The sequence below is a fragment of the Herpailurus yagouaroundi genome, unplaced genomic scaffold, assembly GCF_014898765.1.
Source record: "Herpailurus yagouaroundi ecotype Mexico unplaced genomic scaffold, PumYag 185, whole genome shotgun sequence".
NCBI lineage: Eukaryota > Metazoa > Chordata > Mammalia > Carnivora > Felidae > Herpailurus > Herpailurus yagouaroundi.
Window position 1 is genome coordinate 10,324,937 of NW_024412416.1, and position 18,620 is coordinate 10,343,556.

Sequence of the window (18,620 nt, forward strand, 5' to 3'; positions counted from 1 at the left end):
CTGAGCTGTCAGCACAGAGCCCGATGCGGGGCTCGAACTCATCAACTGCAAGATCATGACTTGAGCTGAAGTCGGCCGTTTAACCGACTGAGCCACCCAGGTGCCCCAGGGATGTGACACATTTAAGCACAGTTTCTGGCACACAGTAGGTTTCATTAAGTGGTGACTCCAAACCTTGTGAGAACTGAGATTCAAGAATTTAATTGGTGCAGGGTGTGGTAGTCATGGGGCATAAGAATCAACAGGTGGCCCCAGGGATTTGACCCGGCTCTGACAATACAGTGTCCCGGTTTCTAGAATTGGGGCTACCAAAAAAAAAAAAAAAAAAAAAGAGCAACAATAATGTCAGGGCCTCAATAGTGTTTACCATGCAGGTCTGATACTGTGCTAAGCATTTTATGAACAACCTTATGAGTTAGGTACTCTTGTTATCCCCATTTACAGATGAGAAACCTGAGGCTCAGAAAGACGTGAGCATGGTCACACAGTCCTTATGTGGCAGACTCAAGCCCTCTGGCTCTGGGTCTTCAGCAGCTTTTCCTGCCTAGTTAAGTCAAGTCCAAGGTCAGAGTGGCCTTCAAACCACAGTGCTGAGTCTTTGGAGAAATGGTCCTGGATATTTGCCTCACCTTTCTAGATGTAAAATCATATGGCCGCTTCATAGCAAAGTTAGAAAAGCTGGCATTTTCCTAACAGAAGCTGGTATGTAAGAAACCTACCCTGTTGCCAAAGGTTTGGTAAATTCCAATAGAAAATCTGTAGTACAAAATCGCCTTGTATTGAGAATCCCTTGCCTGCTTTCTGTTTAGTCCTTGTGTTGAGTTGACGCCCTTCACAGGCTCATCAACCCTTCAAAGGGCCTCTCTGACCCTCTGCTTTTTCTCCCCTTACTCTTTGTCTCACTGATTCAGTCCTTATTCATTCGATACCAATCTGAACGTCTAATCAACATTTCCTCCACCTAACCCCTGAAGCACTGGCATTAGTAAATATATTTGTTTAATTCTGAGAGTATTTTGTGAGAATTTCTGCATTTTGTAACACTGCTCTCTCCCTTCTCTGCACTCCCAGGGCATAACCTTCAGTAGCAGAACAAATCAGGCCAGCCAGCACGCTGCCAAGTCCTGTGGGCTCCTTGTCAAGGAAAACAGCTGGCCCCATCTCTAATCAACATCTCCCCCACAAAAACACTGCTGGGTCACTGAAGGAGACTAGACTAGAATTTGAAACTTTCCAAAGACTTGCAATAGACATTGAGTGCAAAAGAATACTTACTTTGTCTTTGCCTGCATCTGCTCTATTTGGGAGACGAGAAGGAGAATCACCCAAGGAGTCACACGAACAGATTCTACATTTAGACCTCTACATATATAATGGGTGATGGTTATTGAAACAGCCCAAACCTCTACCAAAGAGTGAGAGATATAGCTTGAGAGGTGACCAGGCAGTCCCAGGACTAAGGAATGGATGACTACAAGTACCAGGACAACTATGAGGGCCATGCCCCCAGTGATGGCTATTACCGTGGCAACGAGTCCAACCCAGAGGAGGATGCACAGAGTGATGTTACAGAGGGCCACGATGAAGAGGATGAGATCTATGAGGGGGAGTACCAAGGCATCCCTCACCCAGATGATGTCAAGGCCAAGCAGGCCAAGATGGCACCCTCCAGAGCCGATGGCCTTCGGGGCCAAGCTGACCTGATGGCTGAGAGGTTGGAAGACGAGGAGCAGTTGGCCCACCAGTACGAGAACATCATCGAGGAGTGTGGCCACGGGCGTTTCCAGTGGATCCTCTTTTTCGTTTTGGGTTTGGCTCTGATGGCCGACGGAGTGGAGGTGTTCGTGGTGAGTTTTGTCCTGCCCAGTGCAGAGAAGGACATGTGTCTGTCCAGTTCCAAAAAAGGAATGCTCGGTAAGTAAAATTTCCAAAGATCATTCTCTCTGTGGCATTAAATTATGAAGGGGAAAGAGCAGTAAAACTTGTATAGCACCTGTTACTATTAGACACCTTAAATCTATGACAATTCCCTTGCGATGCTATCACTTTACATCCATTTTGCCTTTAAGATATTTTTGTCTCAGAGAAAATTAATTGGCTCAAAGTTTACCCAGCTAGTAAGTATTGGAGCTTGGATCCCTGCTTAGGTCTTCCTGAATCTCAACTTCTTGGTTCTTTTTCCAAATCTCATTGCCTTTTTGAGAGTCACATTTCTCTCATCTTCGTATTAAAACCAACTGTCTTCTACATCCAAATGACAAATACATTTTGCGAGTGGTAGGCCAGAGGCCTCTTCCTCTCTGTCCTCTCTGTGTCCTTCTAGAATCCAATGGCACCTGCTCCTGGTTTCTCTTGTATGTAAGTGTTAGTGGGCTGACTGCCCGTGTGCCTTGGGGATGTACGCTGGGCTGAGCACACCCCCAGAGCCCCTGCAGGCCACTGGGAATCACACTGTGAAGCACAGATGAATTGTACAGGAGGCAAGACCAGCCTTGCAAATCAGTAATGAGACTAGCAACATCAGAACCAAGCATCAGATGTCAGAGCCTGAGACAGAGGATTTTGTGTAGAGAGAGGTTGGCACGAATGGCATGGTGTAGAAGAGACTGATCATAATACAGACAAGGATTTGCCTCAATCATTAAATGTATTGCAAAACATATCCATTCTCTAAACTTGAAGTCCGTATGATTGATTATTTAACAAACATACAGTTATTGTGAACTTGCTCTGAGTCATGTTCTTAACCCTCAAGAACTAAAAATCTATCTAGCAACTTAGCTCATTCATTCAACAAATATTTATTATGCATATACTGTGTGCCAGTCTCTGTGCTCAGCCCTTGGGGAGAAAATATTGAACTAGACAGACATAGTCCCTGCCTCTCAAAGAACTTACACACAGCAGGACAAACAGGCATTGTGTTAATGATGCGTTGACAGACAAACACAGAGGGTTATGTAATTACTGTAGAGACGAGTGCCATGAAATGCCTCGTGTGGTTCTCTTCCCCGGTACTAGCTTTAAAGTAAGGGTTGGCAGACATGTTCTATAAAGATCCAGAGAGCAAATATTTTAAACTTTGCAGGTACAGATAGTCTCTGTGACCACTACTCAACCCTGCCTTGGCAGCACAAAAGCAGCCATAGGCAACACACAAACACATGGACATAACTGTGTCCCAATAAAACTTTATATGCAAAAAAAGGCAAAGGGCCAGATGTAGCCTCTGGGCTGTGTGGTTTGCCGGCCCTGATTCAAAGCCACTATTAAGATTGGGACATTAAAATAAAGAAAACATCTGCAATGAAGACTTATTTCTGGAAGCTTTTAAAGTTTTTTTTCTCCATTTCTGCTTAACTAAGGGGCCACTGAAAATAATTAAAATGCGTCAGGTGTGATTGTTAGGGAACCCAAAGAGGCTGCGTATGTACAAGCAGAAGGAGTAACTTGAGGAACAAGAATATTACCCAAAGTTTTTATTTTTATTTATTTAAAAAAATTTTTTTTAACGTTTTATTTATTTTTGAGACAGAGAGAGACAGAGCATGAACGGGGGAGGGTCAGAGAGAGAGGGAGACACAGAATCTGAAACAGGCTCCAGGCTCTGAGCTGTCAGCACAGATCCCAACGTGGGGCTCAAACTCATAGACTGCAAGATCACGACCTGGGCTGAAGTCGGATGCTCAACCGACTGAACCACCCTGGCACCCCTACCCAAAGTTTTTAAACACCAACAGAAGTTCAGTTGCTTTTTTTAATTTTTTATTTAAAAAAAAAGTTTTTTTAATGTTTTATTTATTTTTGAATGAGACAGAGTGTGAGCGGGGGAGGGGCAGAGAGAGAGGGAGACACAGAATCTGAAGCAGGCTCCAGGCTCTGAGCTGTCAGCACAGAGCCCGATGTGGGGCTCGAACCCACGGACTGTGAGATCATGACCTGAGCTGAAGTCAGACACTTCACTGACGGAGCCACCCAGGTGCCCCAGTTTAGTTGCTTTTTAAAATTTCTTTCTTTTTTTTAAATAAGGGCAAAAACCAAAACAGACCTCAAGCCTCCAACCAAACCATACAGTCCCCAGTTGATGTAAACATACCCACGACATTGATTTGTTTTGTGGTATTCTCAACAGAAAACCTGGGTCCCTGTCAGGCCAAATTGGCAATGTCAGTAATAATTTCATGTTCCCTTGGTCTCTCTGCCACCTTGGTGCCTGGCAGTCTCGTAACAGAGCTGTCACGGCTCCTGACAGCTCCCCGGGCAAATGCTGGGAGTCGAGGGAATGTGGTCCTAATCTGGAGAGTTCGTGTTTGTGCAATTTTGCTTTCAGTGTTTGCCAAGAAGGTGCTATGACTCAGCCCAAGAAGGGCAGGGAAGACTTTCCATGCACTCAGGGGGCCCCCTTTGTGGGCAAGGAAATGGATCCGGGGAGGTGGATGACAGGAAGGTCTCCAGGGACCAGCATTTCCACATGCTGTTTCTTCTGACCTTCGTGGTCACCATGGTGGTTAGAGAGCAGTTTCATCCTGTTCGTAGGCATCAGGAAACAGGCTTGGAGAGCCATATCCTAGGTTACACTGTAATCATTGCTGGAGCTGGGATTCCAACCCAGGTCTGTCTGGTTTCAAGGTGTACACTCGTTCTGCTACACCATACTGCCTTTCTCTCATACACGGTCTTGGGAAAAGAGGTTATGCCATGGGGCGGGTCTGCTTTCCATGTCTTCAGGCACCTGGTAGGTTGCTTAGAGTACCATAGACTGCTTCCCACAGAGAGGCAGCATGGTGTGAGAAATGATGGTGTGGGCGCTGCCGTCTGGCCACGAGGGTTTGGCCACTGGTATGTCATTTATCAGCTAGTGACCTTGGGCAGGTCGTAAATTCTCCGAGTTTCCCGTATGTGGATGAGGGTGATAACACTTGGTGTGTGTGTATGTGAGGACTAAGTGACATAAAGCTGGTAAAGCAACCAGCTCTCCGTAAGTCCTGAACCACTGTTAGTTGTCGTTACTGTGTATCCTGACATTCTCCTTCCCAGCACTGGCCGCAAATTACTGTCGCAGTGATACAGAAACAGCATGCACTCTGGAGTCAGGTGGCCTGGGTTTGAGTCTTAGTAGGATGATTTGCGGAAAGTTGCCTCACTTCTCTGAGCCTCGGTTTCCTTGTCTGCAAAATGGAGATTGGCAATAGGATCTACTTTATAGGGTTTTGTGACGATTCAGTGAGTTCGATGTATTTAACTTGCCTGAAACAGTGCTTGCAACTGTTATTATAGGTGCTCAAGATATCTCAGTTGTTGTTGTTGTTGTTGTTATACAGTTGTTATTCTTACTAAACTGATGGCTTGATAATGATGAACCACCCAAATTCAGGGCTACATCTTCTCAGGTGATGACATTGCATATTTTTTTTTCCAGCCTAAATTATTTATTGCAGGCTTTTAAGATCAAGCTGCCCTCCCTTGGCTGGTGACAATGCCTCCTCGTTCAATGCTAACCCAGTTCTAGCTCTCTTTCTCTTTCGTCTGTGTGTGTGTGTGTGTGTGTGTGTGTGTGTGTGTGTGTGTGCATATGCGTGTGTGTGTGCACATGCGTGCGTGCATACACACGTGTGTTTGTATGTGTTTAACACTTAATTTTTTAAGAGCAGTTTTAGCTTCACAGCCAAACAGAGAGGAAGGTACAGAGATTTCCAGCATGTCTCTGCCCCTATATGTGCCTGGTCTCCTTCCATTACCAATATCACCCCACCAGACTGATACATTTTTTATAATTGTATAACCTACATTGACACATTGCTGTTACCCAAAGTTTGTACTTTACTTTTGATTGTTAAATTAAAATTGTACTTTACTTTTAATTGGGCTGACTCTTGGTGTTACACATTCAATGCAATGACATGTATCTATTATAATAGTATCATACACAGGTAGTTTCACTACCCTAAAAAATGTTCTGTGCTCTGTGCATTCAGCCTTTCCCTGACTCTGACCCCTGGAAACCACTGATTTTTTTTTTCTGTTTTTGTAAGGTTTTGCCTTTCCAGAATGTTATAATAGTTGGGTCATACAGTATTTATGTAGCCTTTTCACACTGCCTCCTTTCACTTAGTAATTTGCATTTACATTTCTTGCAAGTCTTTTCGTGGATTGATGGCTCATGTCTTTTTAGTGCTGAATAATATTCCATTGTCTGGATGCACCACAGTTTATCCGTTCACCTACTGAAGGACATCCTGGTTGATTCCAAGTTTTGGCAGCTACGATAAAGCTGCTATAAACATCTGCGTGCAGATTTTTATGTGGACATAAGGTTTCAGCTCCTGTGGATAAACACCAAGGAGTGTGATTGCTGGATCACATAGTAAGAATATGTTTGGTTTCGTAAGAAATTGCCAGTCGTCCAAAGAGGCGGTACCACTTTGCATTCCCATCAGCAGTGAATGAGAGGTCCTGCCACTCTGCGTCCTCACCTGGGTTTGGTGTCGTTGGTGTCTTGGGTTTTGACCGCTCTTACACGTGTATCTCCTTGATGTTTTCACCAGCATTTCCCTGATGACGTACCATGCAGAGCATCTTTTCCTATGTTTATTTAGCAAATATGTATCTTCTTTTGTGAGTGTCTGTAACGGTGTTTGGCCATTTTTAAATGAGGTGCTTCCTGATTGTTGAGTTTGAAGAGTTCTTTGTACATTTTGGCTAACGGTCCTTTTTCAGGATGTGTCTTTTGCAAATATTTTCTCCTAGTCTGTGACCTATCTTCTCCTTTGGACTCTGCTTCTTTTATAAAGAAACAGAAAGAAAGTGATGCCCCTAGACTTGACTCCTCCTTGATGTTCCAGGAAGAGAACACTCTTTACCCCAAAATTCAGACCTCAAGTCGTAGAGTATTTTGTTATTTTCTTCCTGGAATCAAATGAATCAGTTCAGAAAATAAGAGAAGTATCCTTAGGCCAGGTAATAAAAATATCTGGGTGTCCCTGTGCCTCTTTCCTGAACTTTTAGAAAGAAGAAAGGTGAGCTTCTTCAAGTGTGGAGGTTTAGGGGGTCACTTATCCAGAACTGTCTTTCTTCAGGAAGAAAAAGTCTAAGAGAACATTGTCAGCGACGAAGGCCCTATCCTGCGAACTCTCAAGCAGATGGTCTCCTGTTAATTAAAATGTTCATTCAGTTGCCCCTAGGTGGCTCAGTCGGTTAAGCATCTGACTTTGGCTCAGGTCATGATCTCAGGGTCCATGAGTTTGAGCCCCGCGTCGGGCTCTGTGCTGACAGCTCAGAGCCTGGAGCCTGCTTTGGATTCTGTGTCTCCCTCTCTCTGTGCCCCTCCCCCCTCACGCTCTCTTTCTCTCCCCAAAATAAATAAACATCTAAAAAAATTTTTTTAAATGCTCATTCATTATTACGTTTAAAACCACTGGGGCACCTGGGTGGCTCAGTTGGTTAAGTGTCCAACTTCAGCTCAGGTCATGATCTCACGGTTCGTGAGTTCGAGCCCCACATCGGGCCCTGTGCTGACAGCTCAGAGCCTGGAGCCTGCTTCGGATTCTGTGTCTCCCTCTCTCTGTGCCCCTCCCCCACTCCCGCTCTGTCTTTGTCTGTCTCTCAAAAATAAACATTAAAAAAAAAAACAAACAAAACTACTGGATATTACCACATGCCTGATATGTCCTCTATTCGGTGGCCACACCAAGAGGGCAAGTCAAGGCACTCGGTGAGTTTTATTTTTCTCCATATATGTGTGCGTGTGCTTAGTAACATTATTACTAGAACAGTTTTTCGGTAATTTATCACAAAACAAGAAGGAACACTCTGCATACTACTTTTCTGACCTAAGAACAATTTTTTGTGCAATAATGCTACTTTGCACGCTGTGCATCAAAGGAAATCAATGCAGGTTTACTGCTTTCAGTCACTGCTTGCTTCCAGAGTGTGGTTCAGAACATCTCAAGAATAGAGGACTCTGGCAGGGCCTGTCTGCACACTGCAAGACAGAGAAAAATGCTTTTATTTATTTAAAGGTCACTTTTAAAAAGTTAAAAATGGGTGGGGGGGGGCGGATATCCAATACCTAATGTCCATCTGTACTATGGGTTTAATTACATTTATTTTTTTGCAGTTTTATGTTTTGCTTTTTTTTTTTTAGTGTGAGTAGTTGACACAAATCAATGAGTTTCATTCTAAAGGCAGAACTAGAGCTCACACAAGAAATAGAAAATATGAAATAGCGTGACGAGACTCGCAGTGCCGCATTTAATGTTACCCCTGTTGCCCAGATATGAAGGGAAGAAAGGCCGTTTAAGGGATGGAGTCCGAGCTCGGGCCGTCCAGAAGTCTTCCTCTGGGATCCCGTGATCTTAGGTGGTTGGCGGAAGAATCCACATTTCTTTTTAATCCCTTTGCATGTAATATTGATGTATTTTCCACGCAAAGAGATGGGACTGTGTTTGGTGCTTTCTTTTTAACATTTTTTGAATGTTTATTTTATTTTTGAAAGAGAGAGACAGAACGTGAGCAGGGGAGGGGCAGAGAGAGAGGAAGGCACAGAATCCGAAACAGGCTCCAGGCTCTGAGCTGTGAGCACAGAGCCCGACGTGGGGGCTCGAACTCACAAACCATGAGATCATGTCCTGAGCCGATGTCCAAGGCTTAACTGCCTGAGCCACCCGGGGGCCCCTGTGTTTGGTGTTTTCAATGGAGTTGTTTGCATCTCAATGCGTTGTTTCCTTGCAGCTAGGATGGCGTTTAATATTGGTGACACAGAGGACATACAAATGGCATCCTCCTCTGCCTGCAGTGGGTAAATCGATACCAAAGTCTCCCCATAATTGCAAAAACACCCCAATTGTGGTCTCTTCCCACCTTCATGCTGACCAAAAGCAAGAGTGTCCCATTTTCAGGCAAGAGTTCCATTTTTGCCTTCAGAATTTTGATTTCCTGGAAGGGTCTAGATGCTCGGTATGTATTTTATTGGCTCTTAGTTTTTTCTTGCCATCCGCTGTGGGACAGCTCAGGGAGACCCAAATTACCTTTAGACAGTAATTTAGAGCCTAAGAGAGGACCCTGTGAGGGCATGGAGTGATGTCACATGGGGTGGATTCACGAGAATACATTTTGAGCTGAATTTCCACAGCTGCTCTGAGATGGATGTATTACTTGGGTGTCATGAAAAATTATCGTTTAATTGTTTTATGTGTGAATTCCTGGTGAACATCAGAGAAGAGCATTTGATTTCTGAACCACTTTTTCTTTAGCCCTGAATTCAGAGTGTCGGTTCCTGAAAAGAGGGGCCACTCTGTGTCCCAGGGCCTGGCACAAAATAGGTGTTCAGTTGAGTACTTACCACGGTGAAAATAAATACTCTTTATGGCAAAATCCACCAGTAGGAATTTCCATATATACATATGTTTTGTGTATGTGTGTGTGTGTGTGTGTGTTATTTATATGAGCTGTTCTTATTTATTTCTTTAGATCATGGGATTCTTTTGAAGAAAAGATAAGGGCTCCCTTAATAGAGTTCACACTGACCGCCATATTTAGGAGTGTGGGCTTGATTCCACGGGCATTGGAGAGCTGTTTAATGAGGAGCTATTGATTGCCTTTGAGAAAGGGAATGACAAGGTGGGACCTGGGGTTTAGGAGGATCACTCTGCCAGAGTGGCTTTGGTACCGGGAGTCGTTCTTAAGGATGAATTAATGATCTTATGATCTTAAGGATGAGATTCTGAATTGGTTCTGGAGCTTCTGGAATTGGCTTTCTAGTCTGATTAGATTTAGACATGATGGACTTCGCCAATGGTGTGATGTGGCAACAGAGACACAGAAAATATCATCATCCCTGGATACTCCTGATTAAACATTTTGAAGAGGCAAGGTGACCATGTGCATAATCCCTTGGAATTTTTTGTCTAACGAGTATAATGAGCGTGGTGGAGTCAAAGCAGCAATCTGAATAGTCTGATTCTGGAAGACTGTAGTGTTTCCAAAAGCGAAATAGGTAGGAAGCCTGCTAAATTGTCACTTGTTCTGTATAAGCAGAAAAATTCTAGGTAAAGTGAACAAAGCTCCAACTTGTGTCATAAAAATAGCATCACGTCAATTTCCAGACTTGATCCAGTTTACAGATCCAGAACTCCTTTCATGAAGAGGGAGGCTGAGTCCCTGTGAGGAAGGGTACCAGTATATACTGAAAACATACTTCCCCCCAGTCTTCCCAAGGGACCTATGGTCTTTTTACCAGAGTAATTGTGCTCTGGGAAAAAGGAAATACGACCTCTTGAGGGTTGAAATGGCTCTGAAATGGCTCTGAAATGGCTCTAATCCCAGGAGACCCAAACATTCCTGTGGTTCACCAGAAAGAGTGGGGGCTCATGGAGGTCAGGCGATCTGTGGAGATTTAGCTCAGGCCCCTCTCACAGTAGGCTCAGTGGGTCCCCAAACCCTCCTTTGGTTATTACCCCAGTTCTGGAATGCGCAATTGGGGTAGACCTACTCAGCAACTGGCAAAACCCCTACATTGATGAAGCATTCTTGTCAGGGAGACTAGATGTAGGAGAGCTGATAGAAGGTCCCGGAATAGCCCAGGGGAGAAGTGTGTGGTCCCTGGGCTAGTATGGGAAGGAAATAGTAGATAGCATTTGAGTGTTTTGAAAAATTGAGATTTTTATATAGAGCTTGAAAGTATTTCTGCTATAAGCACCATTTTTTGTGTAATTTATGCAAGGAAGGAAACAGAGGGCCCAGGCAAAGAAGACAACCCCTCTATAAGAGATTTACACCTTTCCACAGCTGGTTGTATTTATTATAAGATAATTGAATTCATAGCAAAGTGTTGGCTATTACAAAGCTGACAAGGAAATGCAATTTTTTGGTAATAAATATACAATGAATAAAAAGAATTTCCTATATAACCAACCAACCCACCAGCCAAACAACCATCCAAAAAACCAGCATCATGTTCTCAAGATTAAGGTGTTTTTTTTTCTCCACAATTAACCATTGGGGTTAAGAAAAAAAAATCTTACAAGGAGAACTTCTTGCAAAGAAAACCCTCACTTTCATGATGTGGGATCCAGATTAACTATGGATTTAGCTTTGAGTGGGACGCTTTTCCACTTGTCTACAGCTGTGTCCGTTTTTGTGTTTTTCCACTTACTCCTACATCAGAGGATAGTGCCTACCTCGATCTCAAAGCACTTGTGTCAATGACTTCAAATTATTAACTGCTGATTCAAACTTACGGATCTTGGGCTTTACTCTGATTTTAATCTAGATTGAATCAAAGGTATTTGGAACTTATGCATGTGTAGTTTTTAGTTTTACTTGGAATAAATGGCATTGTCTGGAGAGAGAGGGAGATAGAAAGAGAGACAGAGACAGAGAGAGGAAGGACAGGGCAACAGAGGATGGCATTTACCCCCTGGAGTTGCTGGGGGAATTTCATGGAATCACCCATGCTAACCATGCAATTCAGGAGAGGCACACAGTAGGTGCTTGGTCAGTATTCACCTTGCTCCTCCGATCCATCTGCAAAACCGATGTTTTAGCTTCTGACTTGTTTTAACCTTGGTTAGGGGCAAGGATATCTCAGCCAATTCTTTCTACTGTCCTTGCAGAACATCTCCTTCGGCAATGAGACCTTCAAAGACTTGAAGGATTTTTTTTGCCACTACAGTTATATGCACACTCCTTGAGACCTTGTAAATAAAAGATGTTTGGTAACTATCGCCTTATTGATTATCAGAATAAAAATGTTGTGGTTATTTATTTATATTGACCTACCTGTATTTATGTTTATATTTGCCCCCATCATGGAAAACTTCAGCAAATTTAAAAAAGCTCATAAGGCTGTTAATCCACATATTTGAAAATATGATCCCCAGACCATGGAAAATACAACAGGAATGAATGAGGGCAATTTCTAAGTAGACTGGTGTATTTACTGGGAATGGAGGAGAAGTTTCAGGGTTGGGCATAGGCTACATAGATAAATAGTCCATTCCCTGTAAAAGGATATGAAGCCTTTGATATGAGTGGCCCAATCAAGGGGAGCCTGGAATGGATCTCTCACGGCATCTTAATGGGCTTTGTTCTGGTTCTATATTGCTGAATACCAAACAAACACACCAAAACCTTCACACCATTTTCTTTGCTAATGAACCTGCAGTCTTGGCAGACATCTGGCCTCTGCTCCACTTGGCATTACCTGGGGCAACTGGAGGGTGGAACTAGAATCATCCGAAGGTTCACTCACACACTTCTGGTGCCAAGGCTGGGAAGACACAAACATCTGGGGGCTGCTTATGTTATATGATCTCTCTGTGCCAACAAGGCAGCCTTCAAAGCAGCTAGATTTCATACTTGCTGGCTCAGGGTGGCCAACATGCATTTCCTGGAAGAGAAAGATAAGCAAAGGCCATATTGTGTTTCTTTCTTCCTAAATTTTTATTTAAATTTCAGTCGGTTAACATACAATGTAATACTAGCTTCAGGCATACAATATGGTGATTCAACACTTCATACATCCGCTGGTGGCTCCTCAGGACAAGTGCACTCCTTAGTCCCCCGTCACCTATTTCACCCACCTCCCCACCCGCCTGCATTCTGGTAACCAGCAGTTTGTTCTCTGTAGTTAAGAATCTGTATCTTGCTTTGCTTCTCTCTTCTCTCCCCACCCCCTCCCCGCCCCTGCTTCCTCATTTGTTTCTTAAATTCCACATATGGGTGAAATCGTGTGGTATATGTCTTTCTCTGATGGACTCATTTCGCTTAGCATGATGCTCTCTAGCTCCATCCGCATCATTGCAAATGACGAGATTTCACTCTTTTTATGGCTGAGTAGTTGTATTCCATTGTATGTATATACCACTGATTCAAAGGGATATATGTACCCCAATGTGTATTGCAGCACTATCTCCAAGAGCCTAATTACGGACACAGCCCAAGGGTCATCGATGGATGCATGGATAAAGGAAATACATATATACACATATACAAAGCCATATTGTTTTTTGTGACGAAGTCTGAGAAGGCAGGCAGTGTTACTTTCTCTACATTCTATCCGTTGAGACCATCATAAAGACCTTTCCCATTTCAACAGGGAGGGGAAATAGTCTCTATCTCCTGATTCAGAAGTGACAGGGTTCTGGACAGAGGGGTGCAATGGGACCAGAAATATTGCTTTAGCCATTTTGTGCAATACAATCAGCAACCGATCTTATTTGGAACTGGTCCTCTGGATGGCCCTTCTTAACGGCATGCATTATTGCCATTTTGCTCTAGATAATTCTTTGCTCTGGGGCTCTGTCCTGGGCATTCAAAGCTATTGAGCAGCATCCCAGGCCTCCACCCCACCAGATGCCAGAAGCGCCCAGCTCCCAGTTATGACCACCAAAAATGTCTCCAGATGGTGCCAGATGTTCCCCGGGGTGCAGGGGGAGGGTGGAAATCAGCCTTAGTGGAGAACCACTTCTAGATGAGCATTCTCAGCCCTGGCTGCCCATGACATCATCCAAGGAGCTGTTAAAAAAAGAAACCAAAAACAAAAACAAAAAAAATAGGCCCTGCTCTAGAATAATTAAGTCAGAGTATCTCTGGGTATGGTGTGGGCATAGGCATTTGTTCACAGCTCCCTTGTGATTCTGTGGTGTAGCCGGGTTCGAGAACTAGGTATTCTACAGAGACCCAGTAAGAGCTGCTGAGATGTCAGGGGTTTTGCTTACTATGCTGTGTAGGAACTGTCCCCCAAAGGCTTCCTTCTCATGTTGGTGACGATGGCTGGGACATTTGCACACACCTTGACCAGCATGAAAAAAACGGGGTTGTGTCCAAAAATCAGATTTACTTTTGCACAGTGCATTACAGATTTTCAGTGGTTTTCATGGATACTCTGAATTTTAAATGACCCTGTGAGATGGTCAGAGTGATAATCCCCGGTTTGCACAATGAGGGAGATGTTGTCAGAGACCTTAAGTGATTGCATGCTGGCCTGCGGTTCGACACTCACTGCCACCGGTGCTCACCGTGGGCTACTTTATAGTGATGAGGCTGGGAGGTTATTTTCTCATGGACAGATTTATTCATAGAAACCCAAAGGAGAATCGTGATTTCCCAGTGCCTGCTACAACCTCTGTTACCTTCCTTCTCATTTAAAAGTCAATTACAATAATTCCACTATCACCACCAAGGGCTATAATTTGATAAGCTCTTCCCTTGCAACCATTCTGTATTAGGCATTTTTTTATTTGATCTTCCTCAGTATTGTAACAGCCTGCAAGGGAAGCTTTATTTTCTTCCATTTTACAGATGGGAAAAGTTAGGCTCACAGAGGTTAAAGTAACTTGTCAAAAGTAGTTAGAGATACATCTAGGATTTGAAACCAATTATGTCTGACTCCAAAGGCTTAACTTCAAAGGTTTCTCCTCTCACTTGGCTGCCGCATCCATGAAAGTTGTTCCTAGATGCCCATTAACCTTTTTTTTTTTTAAGTTTGTTTATTTATTTTGAGAGAGACAGAGTGAGTGGGGGAAGGGTAGAGAGAGGGAGAGAGAGAGAGAGAGAGAGAGAGAGAAAGAATCCTGAGCAAGCTCCACACTTTCAGTGTAGAGCCCGGCGTGGGGCTCAAACCCACAAAACCTGACCTGAGCTGGTCAGAGATCATGAGATCATGACCTGAGCTGAAATCGAGAGTCAGACGCTTAACCGACAGAGCCACCCAGGCGCCCCTAGGTGCCCATTAACCTTAAACAACCTTTTATGTGAAATGTATCACTCCAATAAGAGGCAGTTGCAAGGCAACTGGGCCCCCACTGGAGTGCCGGGTAGGGTGCAGCCCATCTCTGTAGGTGAGAGAAGGATGTAGTCCATGTCCCAGGCAGCTGGACCAGAAAGGCAGGGGTGATGATTTTACTGGGATCCACAGCAGTTCCGGAGGCAGAGACTGTTGGCCGAGAATAGGCTGTCCAGAGATTGAAGAGCAATACCGCCCTCCTCCTGTATCAGACCATGTAAGGGGTCCCAAGGAATGATCCATCACCCTATATGGACCAGAGCAGCAGAAGCTAAAAGGACTCCCCATATCCCCACGGCCAAGAATCATGTCAGAGGTGGAGCTCATAACTGCTCAGCTAAAATGGTCCTTGGTAGGCCAGTGGATGTAAAAATCCCTCATTATAAGTCTCATGCAGCCAAGCCCAGCTGAACTGATTTTCACTTTGCAAAAGATCAGTTTTGTTTCCAGAAAAAGTCTCAGATAGTAGCAGGGCAGGGAGGAGGGAAGGGAGGGTCAGATAGATAGTCCCGGGAATGTAGCAGCCGTTGACATGCCCCATGGGGCCCACTGAACAGACTGAATGTGAACACCTTCCCCTCCAATGGGGGCCAGCTGGGGCTGCTCACATGTGCAGAGTGAACATTTTTTGTTTCACTGCTGGAATTTTTGCTGACTCAGAGATGGGCATCAATCTCTGCTATGGATGTGCAGGAAATGACCCAGTGAAGTTTCATCCTTTCCTTGGCCTCTCTGCCTCACCTCTCTTGGGCCCCCGAAAGGGAAGTGTTGTCCTTGAAAGGAGATGTGATAACAAATTATAAGGCATGAGCCATTAATTACAACAGTATAGAGTCATCTAATACTAGAAGTGAAAGGGATGAAGGATGGCTCCTAGTATGCCCTTGCTTTCCAACTGGAGGAAACCAAGCCCCAAGAGGAAGTGAGTTGGTCGAGGTCATATACTCTGAGATTGGGACCTGGGACCCCTACCTACTGGCACAGAGCTCTTGCCTCTACACCAAGTAATCTTGCCTTTTGGTCTTAAGGAAGACTATACAAATCAATCAGATGATCTTTTCTCCGTATGACTTCTTTTTTAGGAGGCAGTATGTGTTTAGGATACACTCAGTTGCCGATAGCAATGGCTTTGAATCATAGAGATGTTTATTGTTTACTTATCAAGAATTCCCTGACTAGGTGGTCCCGGGGTGGGTTAGTGCTTCACTGATGTCAGGGCGTAAGGTCGGGCATCTCTGTCATCCTCCTTTCCTTTTCCTCATGGTCACAAGGTGATCACTGTAGCTCTAAGCTCTATATCCTCCCGTAATGGCTTTCCCAGCAGAAAGTAAGAAGGATGGTGGCAAGGAAGTGCTTCTTCTGCTTTTATTAGGCGCAAAAATATTGCCCAGAAACCTCTGATAACTCCTTGAATAAATCCCTGGCAAGAGGAATTGGATGGAGATGACCATCTTAAGTTAGCTATGATCCACCCTTTAGGGTTGAGTATGTATGTAGAGGGACAATTGCTCTGAGACTATTTTAATACCGAAACAAAAACCAAGGTTTCCTTAATAGGGAAGGAGAAGGAAAAAGTTTTGTGGGGAATGTGGCCAACAGACTCTACCGTGTGCGTAAGTGCTTTAAAGGCAGATGGTGCGGTTATACATCTTGGCTACACCATTAACTGCCTCTATCACTGCAGACAAGTCACTTAACCTCCCTGAACCTTGGCTTCTTTATCTATAAGATTACAATATTATTAGTACTTACCTTACGGAACCACTGTGAGGATTAAATAAGATAATACAATAAGTAAAGACTTATCACAGTGCCCCACAAGGACCTAATAAATATGAACTTGCTTTGTATATTCTTTATTTTATTTAATAACTCTAAGGAATCAATTATTTGTTGGCTGACTCATTGCTGAATGACATACAGGTCTTTTTCTCATGGAGCTAACATTTTAGGGGAAGGAGACAATAAATAAGGTGGTTCTGCTGATCTCCACTCCTCCACTGGCAGGAACAAAGGGGGCTCCAGAGCTCATTGTGCTCTTGGTACGCCCTCTGATACTTCTTTCTCTCCCGACACTACCAGCCTTGCCAACAAAATTGGTCTCAAAACCATCAGAACTAATTCTGTTATGCCCTTTTATCACTCTATGTGTTGGTCACTATGAGGCGGTCCATATCTCCCAAGCCTTTCTTATCACCTGGATTTGCAGCCCCATACAACATTGCCCATCCCTTTCCTCCCCTCTTCTCTCAATGTCATCCACCTTCTTGCTGTAGCTGAAATGCATCCTCCTGAAGTCTTAGATGGCAGCTGTTTTCTCTCTCACACTCCACACCCCTCGTACCATTGCTCTTCCATACTTCTCCCTGAAATTTCCAGACCATTCTCCCTTCCTCCTCCCTACACATCCCATGTTTAATCTGTCATTGGGGTGCACTGCCTCCTGCTTATTCTTATAGTCATCTAGTGATCTCTATTTCATCCCCTCATTCCTGGAGGATCTTAGTCCGAGGTCCACTGTCACACTCAAAAACTATTTCCGTTATAATTCTTGGTAATTTCAGTAAGTGCTTTCCAATATCCCGGTTTGTCATTTGTCGAGACCCTCTCCAGTGACACCCCCCACCTCAAGTACTTACCCTCCCGGTCTTACCCAGGTCTTATCATGACTGGTAACTCCAACCCCTTCACAACCCCTAATGTCAAGCACCCCTTCTGTCTTCAGCTCACTCTGCCTAGTTCTCCCTCCCCACTCCCCCCAGCTGTTCAGCCTCAGGGACACCTTCAGCCATTGGTCTGTCTGTCACCACCCTCTTGTCCTCACCACATTTTTGACTGAGCTTAAACTCTGTGGACCAGAATCATCCCCATTCCCTGTGTACACCATCAACTTCCATGTACATCTTTTATTTTGCTGTGTTACCCAAATCTGGTCACCTCAAACTCATCATCAGCCAGTCCCCAGACCCTGGAACTGAACATGGCTGATGAGATGCACACAGTGCTGTCCACTGGCCTCTCTTTAAATTCATGATCAGCAACCTCGAGGGGCCCTTTGTGCTGCCAGCTGTCATCCTCTATTTCCGTGAACTGCTTACTTTCCCCTGCCCCTTGATGACTATTCTGTTCCTTATCCATTGCTTCCAATTCCCAGAATCTCCTCCCCATCCTCGCCCTCAGTGCAAAGAACTCATTCCTCTTTCGCCGCGGAAACAGAAACCAGAAAAGAAGTCCCACGGCTCTGACCACCACGCCTACCCTGCTAATTGCCTCTGTGTTTACCTTATTCCAGTTGCCGTGGAGGAGCCTTAGTGTGACCTGTCCCTTCTCACACCAGATGCCCATCCCTCCTCACCTCCCCAGGACACTTCTTTCATAATTATCACCTTCTCCTCCTGATCTCTTTTTCTACCTGTATGGAACCCTCCCATCAGCGCACAAACATCATATAATTTCTCTCATCTTGATCCTACGTGTATCTTTTCTATTCCCTTTTTGGTAAAATTCGCTGAATCCAATTCCTCATTTCTCATTCTCACTGGAACATCTGGGAGTGAGATTCAGTCCCTGCCATTTCATAAAACTGTGCTTGTCTAGATCACTAGCGGCCCCACTTGGCCAATCCAGTGGCCCAATCTCGGTCCTCAGCTTTCTTGACCTGTCAGCAGAACCTGTAACAGTCTACCCCTTCCTCCTTCTTGATACACTTTCTTTATTGGACCTGTAGCTACCACAGTCTTCTAACTTTCCTTTTGCCTGTCCCCTGCTGGTCCTTCCCAGTCTCCGTTGCTGGCTTCTTATCATGTTTTTGACCCTTAACCATTGGAACATTTCA

The 18,620-nt window shown here is 44.4% G+C and overlaps 1 protein-coding gene across 4 annotated transcripts in view; it reads left to right on the forward strand.

The window, feature by feature from the left end:
* SV2B (synaptic vesicle glycoprotein 2B) overlaps positions 1-18,620 on the forward strand; it is a 210,023-nt gene that overhangs the window by 130,917 nt on the left and 60,486 nt on the right. For all 4 annotated transcript variants that reach the window (XM_040493740.1, XM_040493737.1, XM_040493738.1 and 1 more), the window contains exon 2: positions 1,072-1,914. In XM_040493740.1, the coding sequence (XP_040349674.1) occupies positions 1,464-1,914 (451 nt within the window). In that variant the 5' untranslated portion in view covers positions 1,072-1,463. The remainder of the gene's footprint in view (positions 1-1,071; positions 1,915-18,620) is intronic.